Consider the following 14,621-nt stretch of genomic DNA (forward strand, 5'->3'; position numbering starts at 1 on the left):
TTTGCTTCATAGCTCTGGGCAGAGCCGGGCCTATGGGACGGGCTAGGGCTTAAGAGAAGAGCAAGGTCCATGTGCGCCTCCGCTGGACGGTGTCTGCACATTCCCACCTTACCCACCACGTGCTCACCACTCTCTCCCTTAATTCTTTTAGTTTTTTTTTTTTTTTTTGGTTTTTTTTTTTTTTTTTTTTTTTTTTTTTCCGAGACAGGGTTTCTCTGTGTAGCTTTGCGCCTCTCCTGGAACTCACTTGGTAGCCCAGGCTGGCCTCGAACTCACAGAGATCCGCCTGGCTCTGCCTCCCAAGTGCTGGGATTAAAGGCGTGCACCACCACCGCCTGGCTAATTCTTTTAGTTTTGTCCTCACCACATGAATGGGCTTGGACAGCCAGGCGTCCGGTCCGAGCTGGTCGATGCAGCAGCGACTTACACTAAACAGCAACCATGCTTTCCTGCTCAAGGAGGGGCTGTGGGGCTGGCCGCCACCCACCCTGCTGTGGTTGCTTTCTCTCTGCAGTCTGCAGTTTTCTCAAAAAAAAAAATGCTGTAAAGTGATGAGTGACTGAGCAACGAGGTTTGGATGAGTTTGGGTCCTGAGGGCAACACACAGACCGTGGGCAGAGGCTGAGGTTGCCGGCAGGTGGCCACAAGCTAGGCAGCCCTGGGGTCAGTAGATACTGGCCTGGAACGTGCTGTCCGATGTTGCACAGGCTTGAATCAGATGACTGTGCGTTCTCATCTGTGAAAAGTGGACTCATTCCCTACAGGCCTTCCCGACCTGGTTGCCAGTCCAGATGCTTGGCACCCTGCCCACTTCATCTTACCCCCCAACCAACCCAGTTTCCATTTAGACCTGTACTAATCAGATCCCCACTCTGGGGCAGCGGCAAAGCGCCTGTCTCTTACCTATAATCTAGAAGTGAGAGCCCCACTTGGCCCCAAATCTCCAGGGGGATAGTGGTTATGGAGTGAATTAGTAATGCACCACTAGCCACAGGCAGCCCAGGTCCTCTTCAGGGTAAGTGTCCATGCAGCTAGGCCCAAGACCCTGGGTAGACTCTCTAAGTAGTGTAGTGTGGATTTATACACTTGGGGAACTAGGCTGCTGGCCTGGAGGGGCCTGGCTCAGTGGCGCTGGACAGAAATCAGGGCTGCCTGAGCCCATCCCACAGGCCTTACCTGAGAAAAGGATAGTAAAAGAGACTGACACATTCTGACCCCATGGAAAAGCTTCAGGCAGGGCACAACTGGAAGTCTGGGACTCAGAATCCTCCACTGACAAAGATTTGGTGCACAGGCAGGAGGTGCCTGACTCACCAGGGCTGTGGCAGCAAAGAGGCTTCATCAGTAGGGCGCTGGTGATCTCTGGAAAGGACAACCAGGCTGTGTTGTATTTTGTCCTGTGCTGCTGCTCCCCATTGTTCACCAAGAGATCATTGCAACCCCAGGCTTGTCCAGTGAGCTCCACCAGGGCAAATGCTCCCTCCTGTTGCTGGAGAACCCCAGAGCAGGGGCTGGTGCTCCAAGTGTTGAGATGCGTGGGCTTCCGGTTGCACATTGTTCATGGGGTGTGATGTCAGTGGAGTTGCTGGGTGCAGCTTTGCAGCAGAGGAAGTCGGGGAGCCTGCACTGGCTCATTAACCCCAGTCCTGCCTGTCATCATGTACGTGTCCCCACCCCACGGCAATCCTGCAAGGAGGGTCTGAACCATCCTTTGTACAGCTGGAGTTCACCCAGAGACGTGATCAGCCCTCCTGAGGGGTTAAGTGGATGGATCTCTGACGGACTGCAGGATTGCCAAGCAGGGGCACGCTTCTCAAGTGTGGCGCTTGCGCCTGGCACAGGGCCTTTCCACCACCTCACCTGGTGTCTCTTTGCTTCATTCCACAGTGAACTTCGACCACTTCCAGATTCTTCGAGCGATTGGGAAGGGGAGCTTTGGCAAGGTAAGGAAGAGTCTCTGGATGGGCCAGTGGAGGGTGGGGACATATGGGACCACAGAGTCACACAGACTTGCTCCATTTCTCCTCAGAGAAGCTAGTCCCATCACTGGGGCAAAAAGTTCAGGACTGTCAGGGAAGCAGTAGGGGCTCTGGCCTTTCTGGGGCCGTCAGTGCCGCCCTCCACCACCTTTCAGGCAGGGTCTCTTGGCTCAGCTGAGGACAGAGAGTGGCCTGGTCACCCTGTAAGGTCCTGTCACCCACCCATTCACAATACTGTAGCCATCTTGCAGTCTGAGCGATTTCCTTAATAAGGGGCGCACTGTGGCCTAGAAGGGGGTGCATCTTAGAAAAGCTGCCTTGTGCGGCAGCTCCCCAAGGTTCAAGAGGTTACTGTGACATCTGATGGGCCTGCCAACTGTAACAGCAGCTCAGGCCACACTGGAGTCCAGAGGCCAGGCTGTCCTTATGTCTGTTTCTTAGGTGCAAGGTGACAGAACCCAGAGTGGTGGCCCAGCCTGCCTTCTCTCAGATTAACCCTGAAGCTCTTGTCCCTCAGGCAGGCGGCCCGCTGAGTCTGTCTTCACTTGCCTTGTTCTCTCTTGGCCAGATCTAACTTCCTGATTGCTGCCTTGTGATAGCTACAGATTGGGGGTAATTATAACTCAAAGAGACTTAACTAGGGCTCTGAAAAGGCTGGAATTAGCCCTCGGCTTCTGCAGCATGGTGTGCTGTGGATGGACCCTTCCTCTACAGAAGTTTCTGTTCAGCTGTCCGGGCACTTCCCTCCCCTCCGGCCTCACAGCTGTCTGGGCTCTGTGTCTATTCAGGCTCCGAAAGTCCTCTCTAAAGAGATTGTACAGCTACCAGAGCACAAAGCACAGGGTGACTGAGGGTGATTAATTGCCTCTACTTCATTGTATCACAGAGGATGGCTGTTCTGGTGGCTGGAGCCTGGGGTGAATGTAAGTCAGAGCAGATGAGCACTTTGCGCAAGGTTGAAAACACACCACAGGGAGGCGTGGCTAACATCCCCTGGGCCCCAAAGGTTCCTACAGGCCTACTGCTGGGAGACTGTGAAGATGGTTAGCCTGACCAAGACCAGTGGAAACTCCTCTGTGCTGATGTCACCAGAGCTATGGAGGGTGTGGGTAGGAGGGACAGGCAGGTGGGGTTTGTGGAATAGCAGAGGACAGCAGCTGGAACTGGGTTCAGGAGAACAGCTGATGGAGGTACTGGGATCAGGGGGCATTCAGAACTTAGGTCTGAAGAGGGCTAGGTTGTAGCACCCCACGATGAAGACCACCATTAGTGGGCTAGGCTGGGGTCATGGGGAACAGGGAGTAGATGCTGTTTTCTGGAAATCTTCTCGTTTCCTTCCCCTGGGGGGTTTCAGGGTACTCCTTATCCAACCCTTCCTTCATCTACTGTCCCCCACACTCCTTGGGGGAGGGGCATTCCTGATCCTCAAGAGGGCATCTGGGGTATCCTGTCCTATGACACATTTGCAGAACCCCAGGATTATGGGTCCTCTGACCAAGTCTTGGGTTTAAAAGCTGTTGGCCTGGGAACAGGTTGCTGTGGGGTCGAGAAGACAGGCACATTTTCTGCGATGGTAGATAGTAAGTACAGTTGGGACACTCCTTCCTGATTCCAATCAGCTGCCTAGTTAGGCCACCAGGAGTCTTTGGCTGCCTGGTGGGTGTCTGAGAGAATAAGGCCTGTCACAGGTTGGGTTCTGTTCTTCCAGCTACTCTCAGTGGCCACAGTAGTAGACCCAGACAGGAAGGAATGGGGCCCTAGAAAGGAAGCTGGGATGTCTGGTAGATCTGAGAATGTATCCACTTGTATGCTGTGCTTCAGAGGGTGTGTTCCCTGCAGAGGACTCTTCTATAGGTGAAGTGAAGCCCACGGAAGCCCTGCCGAGTGCCAGGTGGTGGCAGAGTATGTGCATTTGAGATCAGTGTTTCCAATCAAAGTTCCTGTAACCAAGGGCTACTTCACCTGTTGGGGTTAAGACTCTTGGGGATGGGCTATACAAATGTGTTATAACTAGTCCTTGACTTTTCCCCCAATTTCTTTGAAAAGAAACTGGTAGACTACATTTAACATATGTTTGTCATCTACGCGGTATCAGGTGTACAGTCCCATGTTCCCATGGTCACGTTGTGTGACTGATTTCAGTTACTTTCATCTTGCAAAAGGATGAAGCTGTCTCCATAAGTGATAACTCTCCCTTGCCCCCTTTTCAGGCCCTGGCAGCAGAGTTCTGCTTCTATCTCTGGTTTTGAGTACTCAGGACACCTTGCCTTGGTTATTTCTAGCTTCTGTGACGGAAGCACCACATACTGGATGCTCGAGCAATAAATATCTCTCATAGTTATGGATGCCAGGAGTCCCAAATGAAGGCAGATATGGTGTTTGGTGGGGACCCACTTCCTGACTGTGTCCTCACATTGTGGGAAGAGGTCAGAGTTCCCTGGGGTCCCTCATCAGGGTGTGTCCTATTCATGAGTCCCCCCTCCCCGCCCCCCCCCACTTTCACGATCTGCTACTATCACCTAGTTGCTTAAAATGTCAATGTACAAATCTGGGGGGAACACAAGCCTTCAATATGCTGTAGTGAGTGGAATTATGCAGCATCGGTCTTTTGTTTCTGGTCGGGTCCATGTAGCAAAATATCCTCCAAGTGTGTCTGTTGTAGCATGTGTCAGAATCCCTTCCTCTGAAGGTAGAGTGATCCTACTGATCCTGTGTGCAGTGATTTCCTGTTGATGAACTCTTGGGTTGCTTACACAGATGAACCGTTGTGGATCCTGCTGTTGCCATGAATGTGAGCCTACAGCAGTAGCTGGATTTTCCCGCTTTAAATTCTGTTGCTGAGAGGTGGAATTGCCATATCACAGGGCAGTCTTATGTATGACCTTATAGGAACTGCCACGCTATTTCAGCAAAGGCTAAATCATGTTACCTTGCCACCACAGAAGGCACACCATTCCACATCCTTGCCCATACTTGTCAGGGTCTGAGTTTCTGGTTGTAACCTTCCCAGTGGAAGCGAGAGACTGTCACTTCGTGTTTTCCCTGGTGGTGATAGACAGGTGTGCTGATGAAGTTTCTTTTTTTTTCTTTTTGGTTTTTCAAGACAAGGTTTCTCTGTGTAGCTTTGCACCATTCCTGGAACTTACTCTGTAGCCCAGGCTGGCCTTGAACTCACCGAGTTCCGCCTGCCTCTGCCTCCCAAGTGCTGGGATTAAAGGCAGGAGCCACCACCGCTGCCCACCAGGCTGATGAAGTTTCTTATGTCTCAATAGGAGCCTGTGAGGGCAATGTCTAGGTGTCTGGGACTCAAGCCTCTGCTTTGGAAACTCTGGGCTCCCCTGGCCTCCTGCTGGGGAGGGCTGATTTTGTTGTAATGGGTTTGTTGAGCAGGAAGCACCTTAAAGCTGTTCCTGGGAACAGAATCTGCTGGGTTGTTTCCATACGGCGGAGTGAGCTGGGACACACGGGCAGTTGCTTGGGAATACAGCTGAAGTCAGAAACACAGAACTAGAAAGACAAATGACTGGCATGGCAGTGAAGGGGGAGACTAGAAGAGCCCACTGGCTGAAATGACCATCATCGTTGTGAGCACAAATGACCTCGGCCCTGACCACCCACCTATTGGAGCCACCCTCTGAACATGGGCTTTGCAAGGCCCTTCCTCATCAAGTGTGAGCTGGGTGCCCAGGGTCACCTGCATGTGGCAACAGGATCCAGTAGCCCCCTGACTTGGGCGTCAGAACTTCACACTCGGCTTTCCTGTTTAACCAAAGCCCCAAGAAACATCCTGTCGGAATCCTGGACATCCCGTAGGAAGGGTGCTGTTGCTGGACAGACTTGCTGTCCTGCCAGGCTTCCATGCCTTCTGGAAATGGCAGGCTGGCCTTGAAGAGCAGGAGACATAATCAGACCTACCAGTAATTCAGAACTGAGAGAAGGCACGTCTTAGCGCAGGGAGTTTTATTCTCCAAGAAGAGAGGCGGCTGGGGCTGGGGCAGCTTCATTCTTCAGCCATGGGAATGAAATCCTCATAGGTGTGGGGATGGAATAAAGCCTTTTTCTTTTCTGGTCCTCTGGGGCATCATGACAGCCTGGCTACATTCAGAGGATGCCAGGAGGGAGTGAGCTTCAGATGGGATACTCTCCTGTCTGCAGCAGCACCTCTTTCAGAGCTGTGGAGCATTCAGGTTCCTCTCCATGAGTGTGTGGTCAGTGTGCACCTGCCCCAGGGTTCTAGGGCCTTTGCAGGAGGTGGCACAGCACTTAACGTCCCCCTCCCACACCCCATCTTCTCCACTGACTGATGTTTAGGGAGTGATGTGGCTATAACTAATTCCAAGACATATCATCCAGGTGAGAATAATCAGGGCTCTGAGAAAATAAATCTACTTTCCTGTTGGTATGGATGCTTGTCTGGCCTTCAGACTTCAGCACCTACCTTTCCCCACATTGTCCTCTCTCACTTGTCGTTCATTTGACTAAAACCTTGGTATCCTCTCAGGCTGGAAGAGGCTGTATCTGAGAAGTTCACCCTCCCCAAACTGTTCTTGTTTTAATTCCAGGAAATTGGATTCTAGCCCCAGCTACCATCTCTCTCTCTCTCTCTCTCTCTCTCTCTCTCTCTCTCTCTCTCTCTCTCTCTCTCTCTCTCTCTCTGTGTGTGTGTGTGTGTGAGTAAACTGACCACAGAGAAAGAAAGAGCTGTATTCATTAGCTTTTAATTTCTTATGTATAGTAACATCACGGCAAACAAAAATGAGTATCCCCAAAATGCGTTGACATCTGAGAATCAGTGTTCCCTCTTCCTGGGAGAAGGGACACTCAGGGAGAGTACATGACATACCTGGGAGCACCCAGAGGTCCTTGCTGGCACAGGGGAGCTGCGCTGGCTTGTGATCAAGCCTATCTGGGGGCAGGTCTGCCTCCAGGGTCTCTATGAGGGGCAGGCCCTCCTGGAGCAGGCCAGATTGTGGTGAAAGGGAAGACCCTGGAGGATGTGTCCTCAGCAGCTCTGGGGCATTCTTGGAAAACCTTCCCTGCATTTGTTGGCTCTCTGTCCTTTACCTCACAATATTCAGTACCACAAAGTGGCAGGCTTGGGCATGTCACCTGACCCCTTCCTTTATGTGCCCCATATTTTGTTATTCTTAGAGTTGTGTGTGGTGTTGTTCTGTATGGTGTTGATTCTTGTAGTGAAGAATTCAGTTTTCCATTTGGAGGCCTGGTTGGTCTGTGCCTCCCAGCGTTGGTCCTGCCCATCAGCACCCTCACTGTAACACCTCCCCATAGTGAAGGGAAAGCCTGCTTTCTTGAGCTCCATTATGACTGGGAAGAGGCTGGATAGCCTTGGATATAGGACTTATACCCAGTCAGGGGTCCAGGCAGTCAAGATAGTGATCTTGCAGCCTATGGACAGTTCTTGCTGGGAAGACAGGACCAGCTTCCGGCTTCCAGTAGGTGTGGGGAGTTTTAGAAGCATGTTTCCTGTGATGTGCCAAATGCACTCAAGGCTGAACATTAATGTCGGTCAGTGCTATCTATAGGGCAAAGTGGCGGTTCTGAAGATCATCTGAAGTGTCATCAGCAAGAGGAAGATCAAGGGAGCCCTAGGAAGGTCCAAGGAGATGCATGACTCTTGGGTCTGGATGTCCTTTAGGGAGTCCAGGGGCCCTAGTCCAGGTGGGGTTTTAGTACTTTGATTGGCTTTGGGACAGCCGGCATTGTATGCTGTTTTGGCAGGAATGTTCCTCCTGCCGAGGGCCTTATGGGCCCAGTTTCAAACTGGATGGATCTCTCCATTCACCTTTCTCTCTAACCTCCCTACTGCCCTCGTCACTCTCTGTTCCTTAGACTCTCTTTCCCCTTCTTTCTGTCCCCAGGCTATGGCCAGCCACAACTCACACAGAGGCTCCAGGGTGCCTAGACACAGTGATTTCTGGGGAGGGAGACCTGGTCCCTTTCTGCCCTACTACAGTCTGGGCATGAGGTCTCACCCCAAGGAGCTGGGCCTAGCGTTGTGGCTGCAGAGCTCTCACAGAAGAACCGATGGAGCCACTATATGGGAAAGGAGGGAGTGCACGCCGGTAGAAAGGCCCAGGCCCACCACACAGACAGCTTCTGTGTCCTTAAGCTTATGGGGAAAGAACTAAGGGAGTTGGGGGCAAAATGCCTTTGACGTAGTCCCCAGCCACGCCAGCAGTTCTGCCCCTGCTGAGTCCCCAAATCCTCAGATAGATCCAGGAGAGGCTCCAGCCAGAGGAAAATGATCCTCAATGTGGACGTGCAATTTGGGGGATTTAGGCTGATGTGAGGCTGGGCCAGGGCCCCCTTGCCTTTCCTTGACAGATCTGTTAACGTGCCCCCCCCCCCCAGTGATGACACTTTGGCTTTGCCCAGCATTTCAGAGACAAGAAAGCACTGTGGTTGCCATGGCAACCTCTCAGCGGCTGCATCCTGCCAGGAGTATTGTGGGACATCACTGAGCCGATGGTTCACTGAGTCTGTCTGCAGAGAATCTGGTTCTAAGTTGGTCCACACAACAGCGGGAGGCCAGTCATGGCCACAGAGAGCTCAGAGATGCCTGAGTACTGGGATGTCACCCAGTTGTTAATGCTGAATCATGGGGCCTGGGTCACCTCTGGGGCTGCTGGAGCCAGTTCTGCCTACAGCCCATATGGATCACCCAAGACACCAGGATGAGAAGGTCAATCGGAGGCAGCCTGTGTCAACTTAGTTGGGCAGGTGGTACCATCTGTCCTTCATCTTCACAGCCAGTGGACTCTGACGCCAGCAGGATGGAAGTTAGTGTGTTGGCAGCAACTTACCCTTTGGTGCTTATTCCAGTGTCAAGTGACTGTTTTGACTTTCCCATCAGCTCCACTCTTTTCTCCCAAGACAGTCAGACCTTGAATCCTGAACTCTAGGGTCTAGCATCTCAAATCTTTGTGCTGTGGATGTCAGGGCCATTGCTTCGTGGTCCCATCATGGGACCGGCTATCCCAATGTGGGTAGCATCTATGGCCAGCATCACTAATGTAAGCTCAAGGTGGCCATTAGAGTCACCAATGTCAGTAACAGCTACAGATGTCTCTGCCTGCTCCGGGTGCTGCTGACCCTGAGCACATGCACTCCTTGCTCGTGCCTGAGCCTCATTTCCCCAGCTGTGGCCGTCTGGTCCTGCAGCACGCAGACCCTGGCTAAAGCATCGGCCTGGTCCCCTCTCACAGACAACCTGTGGCGTCTACCCCACTGGCAGAGGTGGATGAGAGCTTCCTAGGGCCAAGCACATTGAGTGGGCTATCTCATTTGTCAGGGAGTGTGCCCTGGAGACCTCAAAACAATGGCAGCTGTTGACTATATTGGTTGTGACCTAAGATGGTTTGAAATTGACTCTTGTTCGTACTTTTGCTGATTGTAAAAAAAAAAAAGAGGGCAGAAAACATGCTCGCACTAGTGGAGGAGGAGAGAGGTGAGAGACGCCTCACAGGACCTGAGGTCCTTTTAAGGGATCACAGCAGCAGATAGCTTCCGGGAGGGCAGTAGAGACACCCAGAGTGGACAGTTGTCAGGTCTGAGTGAGTCTCTTACAGCTGGCCCAGCTACAGGGTGCTTGCCCTCACTCCCCCCCCTCCCCCACTCTGCCACTCAGGCCCAGGCTGGCTCTGAGATTTAAATTTTGAGTGAACGGTGAACTTTTCTGCCTCGGACCTTCATTGGAGAAGTGGTCTTGGGGCACTCAGTCTGCCTGATGTCCTATGAACTTCTCTTCTGTGGGCCTCCAAGCACAGACCTCTCTAGAAGCCATCTGGGCCCTGTCCTCACCCCAGGACACTCTCTGTGCCCTCCCACGCTGGGTGTGTGTGTGTGTGTGCACCAGTGGCCTTTAGCCATGAAAGCCAGGGCTGCTGGCTGCAGTGGCTTTGAAGAAGGGAAAATGCTGAGCATCAAACAGGACTCCATCCCTTCCAGGATTGGAGGTGAAAGAAACCCATGGGAGTTCTGAGCATAGCTATTGGAGGATTCTTCAAAGGTCACGAGGTGAGTGAGGTCCGCACCAGCTGCAAGAGGCTGACCAAGGAGAGGGGCTTTCTTCCCTTACTAGATCGGAAGAGATGTTTTCCTGAGAGGGGCTGTGCTCTGAGTCTTGGCTGAGGGTACCACCAGGGCTGTGGCAGCCCAGGAGTGCCACAGGAACTGTGGGTACTATGAGCACCAAGGATGCCATGGGGGCTGTGAAGGCTGAGAATGCTGCGGTCTGGGGCATCAGCAGCCTGTTGCAAGTCCCACTTCTAACAGCTCGGTTCTGGACTTGCCTCTGCTGCCGCCATAGGACAAAGAAAGCCTCCTAGCCACCGCCCCACAGAGCCAGCGTGTAGCAGAGTATTTATCACATGCTCCTAAGTGGGCCAAAACACGGTGTGAATGTGCCAGGCTTGCCTCTCAGGGTCACCCAGGCAGAGTGCTGGTGCCTTAAAAATAGCTGTTTCCCTCGAGACAGGCTCAGGCAGAGAGCTCTTGCTTTCTTCCCTGCTTAGGCGTGTGAAGGCCATTGTCATCCTCCTGCTAAACCTGGTCCTTGTGTAGCCTTGACTTGGGAAGACCAAACAAGGGTATCCTGAGGGTGGTCCTGCTGACTGCCAGGAGCAGGGTGGTTGCCCCCAGCTTGTTGGGCCTGGAGGAGCTCCTCTTGCTGGTGAAGCTCATGGGGCTGGCTAACACAGCTGTCCAGGAATCAGGCCATGCTTTGAGGTTCACAGGAGGCTGTGGGTATCTTGCATGAGGTTGAGGCTGCTCACCATGTACCTCATTTCCTTCTCTGCCCGGGGGTGGGGGTGGGGTTCCAAAGGCCCAACTCTGCTCTGAGACAGCTGAATCAGCTGCCTCTGTGTGTCAAGCCCTTGTGGGAGCCTCATGATAATTCACAAGTTTCTAGGGCCAGGACAGTAGAGCAAGTGTTGACCCTTGCCGTGGAAGGCTGCTGTCCTCATTTCATCCTAAGCCTTGGATTCCAGGCCTCTGCATAGAGCAGAGCTAATGCCGACTGTACCTCTCCACTGGCCACTGTGAACAGCAGCTTTGGGTCCATCCACAGAGCAAAAGTAGACCTGACCACCCTGTGGAAGCCGTTCCTCTCCCTTGACTCTCTTATGCATGAAACGGAATTACAGAGAACAGCCCACCTCTTCCCTCTGTGCTGCAGTTGGTGTCTTCAAAACACAAGGATCATTTTCTTAAATGCAGCTACAGAACCTTTTCACACCCAAGATAGCCAACGGTGGGCCTGTGAGCAGTGGTCAGGGTCAGCACTCATGACTGTTGTTCTTACTACTTCTCTGAATTGGATTGACAGTGCATCTTTACACGAGTGCTTTGGTCTCCTTGCTCTGTATCTGCCCGTCCTTCCCCTGCTGTGTGGTTTTAGCAGTGGCCCAGGTTGCTCTGTCTTTGAGAGACCCTACCTATGAGCTCCTCTCCATCTCTAAATGTCTAAGATCAGATTATCAGATCGTCTGAGACTGAAGCAAGCCTCCGTCATCAGAGAGCCTTGCTCCCGCCTGAGACCTGTGTGCATCTGACCTTGGCAGTCATTTTCCATGAGTGCTGACCACTTATATGTTACAGCCTAGTGTGGGCTGGATTGCATTCCTTCTGGACATTCCAGGATAGAATCCATTTCAAATCTGCCTCCCATGTCTAGAGGAGTTCCTCAGTCTTTGGCTGGTGGTCTTGCTGCCACTCGGGCCTCTTGTTTCTGTCTTGTGTCTCTCTTTTGACTTGAGCTCCCCCGCCTCCACCACTGCCTGGTAAGGACCATGTGGCAGCATCAGATACCTTTGGTCCAGGATGCTGTCTTTCAAGATCATCATCCCAGCTGCAAAGTCCCTTTCCCATGCATAGTAACACATCTACAGGTCCCAGGATTAGGTCACATGCGCCTCTGGAGGCCATTATTCTGCCAGTCATTTATGTCATGATTTGTTACATCTGAAGGTGTATCAACAAGCCCCACTGTCCCTGTGCTTCATGCACTAGCCATGCCCGTGTGCTCCTGCAGTCTGTCTTTGGGCTAGTTCCTAGAAGTGGAGTATGTGGGCTGGAGGGTGGTACACATGAATTGTGCTGAAAATTGCCAAGTCTCCCTGCATGGGGGGGTGGCACCAATGTCGTCCGCAGGGTGCCTGCCACAGGGCCTGTTGCCAGCTGCTTGGATTTATGCCAGCCTGACAGAAGAGGCACAACAACTAACTCACTTAGCTTTGCCTTGCATTTCTCTTATGGTAGGCTAATTTGCCTATTTTTTTGTTCACGTTCCTCTTTAGTTGGTATTTCTGTTTTTTGACTCTAGAGCTTGATATACATGTATTAGGAATGCCAACCTTGATCTGACCTAAGTTGCAAATATTTTCTCAGTTTACTTGTCTTTCAGGTTCATTTATACACCCTTTCCCATGCACAGAAATTTTCTTTTATGCAACCATTTTTATCAGTTATTTTCCAAATTGCTTTTGGATTCAGAGCCACAGAAATTTGTCCCTACCTCCATTGAGAGACATCTTCATGTTTTCTTCTATTGCTTTTAGGTTTTATCTGTCAGGTTAAAACTCATAACCTGGAGCTTATCCTGGTTTGTAGTGTCAGGCATGTATCAAATTTTCATACAATTACTTAGTTGTTCCCAACATCAATTATTAAAAAGTCATTTTTCTTTTTTTTTACTTAAGTTTGAGAAGCCACCTGTAATGACAAAAGAAGTATCTCTGTGCAGCTTGGTCTGTTTCTTGATTTTCTGTTCTGTTCCACTGGCCTGCTCTATCTCCATGTATCAGTGTATGAGGCAACAACCACTTGGTGTGCATGAGAGTGTTTGCCGAGTTTGAACTCAGGAGGAAAACCCACCCCCAGTGGGCACAGCCCCACCCCGTGAGCTGGAGATCCAGACTGAATAAAAGAAGAAAGAGCTGAGCAGCAGCATGCATCTTTGCTTCTTAATTCTAAGGGATATGGCAGGTCCCAGCCTCAGGTGTCTGCTACCGTGGACTCTGGTCATGCCTTCCTCACTGTGGTGAACTGTACCTTACTAAGCTGTGAGCCAAAATCAATCTTTTGAGCCTTGAGATGCTTCTGTCTGGTGTCTTGTTACAATGACAAGAAGTGACTAATGTCTAGTGACGTCCAAAGCTTCTTTAGTCCCACCAGCTGCTGCCCCAGGAGCAGTGCTTAAGAGCTGAGCAAGCCACGTCTTTGTCCCCTCTCTTCCTTGTGTGTGTTCCTCTTTTGTCCCTCTACCCCTCCAAATGGTACCTCTTCCAGGACAAGCATTCCTCTGAAGTCTCTGAAGGACAGAGGTTAGGTGCGGGGAGGACACTGTTTTCTTTGTGCCTTACCCAGGCACCTCCCTAGGTCTGGCAACCACATATACCTTCTCCAGGACCCATCCTGTGATTTTTGTGCTGCTGGCATTGGCAACCAACGGAATCCTGGGAAAGGCAGGATCCTTATCTGGTCCCCTGTGGTCCAGTCTGCCTTCCCTGGGTTTTGCTACTCCCAGGAGGTGCTTTCATTATAGTGTTTCAAGGCTTTAAGTACCTGTTGTCAGCCCTTTGCTTTCTGGGGAACAAAAATGACTTAGAAAGAAAAAAAGCTTGGGGTGAATCACTTAAATCTGCAAGATGCGTAAACAGTGTTCAATTAGAATGGCACTTACACCGCCATTAGTCACCAGCTTATTCCAGGCTGAGCAGTGGCATTTTGCAGAGCGCCCTGCCGCCCAGGAGCAGCAGGGCTCACTCCTCTGAGATCTGATCTCACTTCCTCTTTGTCTGGTGTAAGTGGATTACTGAGGAAGTGGCCCAGAAAGTCCAGACCAATTTCCTTTGAGGAAACAGTTCAGTGGGGCCTGCTGCAAAGGCTTAGCTGTAAGAGGCCCTAGGTCTCCATTCACCTTTTGAAATGTTGCGTTGCCGGACCAGCCACACCTGCAGTCCCTCTAAATCAGGGCAGCCTAAAACTCTTCCTTGGAGCCTCTCTGTAGGGAGTGGCATTCGAAGCCTTTTCCAGCTGGGCTTCAACCTGCTCAGCTGCCTTCACCAAAGGGCACTTAGATGCAATTAATGACCCATTCCAAGGGCAAAATCAGCACCATCCCTAGCAAGTGTTAAGTGTGTCCACAGTCCAGAACTCTGCAGCCAGCCCCACTCAGCAGTGACTTGGGCAGGCCCGCCTATGTGGGAAGACAGTGAAGGTTTAGATCACTAAGGAGAGAAGGACTAGATCAGCAGGTTCAAAAGAGAGAGAAGGTGCCCCAGGTGAGGGTGTACTACAAGTTTAGACCAAGGTCTTGGCTCCCTAGGGAGCCGGTGTATCATGATAGGCATGCTCGGAATGGCCATGCAGTTTGACTTCTTGGGACTGAAGCTAAGTCCTACCACATGCCAGCTTCAAACAGCCACAGTTCATACTCTTTCTGGAGACTGAGACCCTTGGCTTCTCTTGGATCCCGGAGAAAGGGCCTGTGGTGTGTGTGGGTGTGTATGGCTGACCCTAGGTAGGGGGTATATAGGCAGCTTTCATAGGGGAGGCACAAAAGGGACAGAATAACCTAAGGCTCTCGACCTGCTAGGCAAAGACCCCTCCCACCCCTAA

General features: G+C 51.6%; 1 protein-coding gene across 1 annotated transcript in view; it reads left to right on the forward strand.

The window, feature by feature from the left end:
- Stk32c (serine/threonine kinase 32C) overlaps nucleotides 1-14,621 on the forward strand; it is an 86,089-nt gene that overhangs the window by 48,810 nt on the left and 22,658 nt on the right. Inside the window, exon 2 of the mRNA XM_052762567.1 lies at nucleotides 1,888-1,943. Coding sequence (XP_052618527.1) covers nucleotides 1,888-1,943 — 56 coding nt within the window. The remainder of the gene's footprint in view (nucleotides 1-1,887; nucleotides 1,944-14,621) is intronic.

The sequence above is a fragment of the Peromyscus californicus genome, unplaced genomic scaffold (genome assembly GCF_007827085.1).
Source record: "Peromyscus californicus insignis strain IS unplaced genomic scaffold, ASM782708v3 Scaffold_4__1_contigs__length_199733344, whole genome shotgun sequence".
Classification (NCBI taxonomy): domain Eukaryota; kingdom Metazoa; phylum Chordata; class Mammalia; order Rodentia; family Cricetidae; genus Peromyscus; species Peromyscus californicus.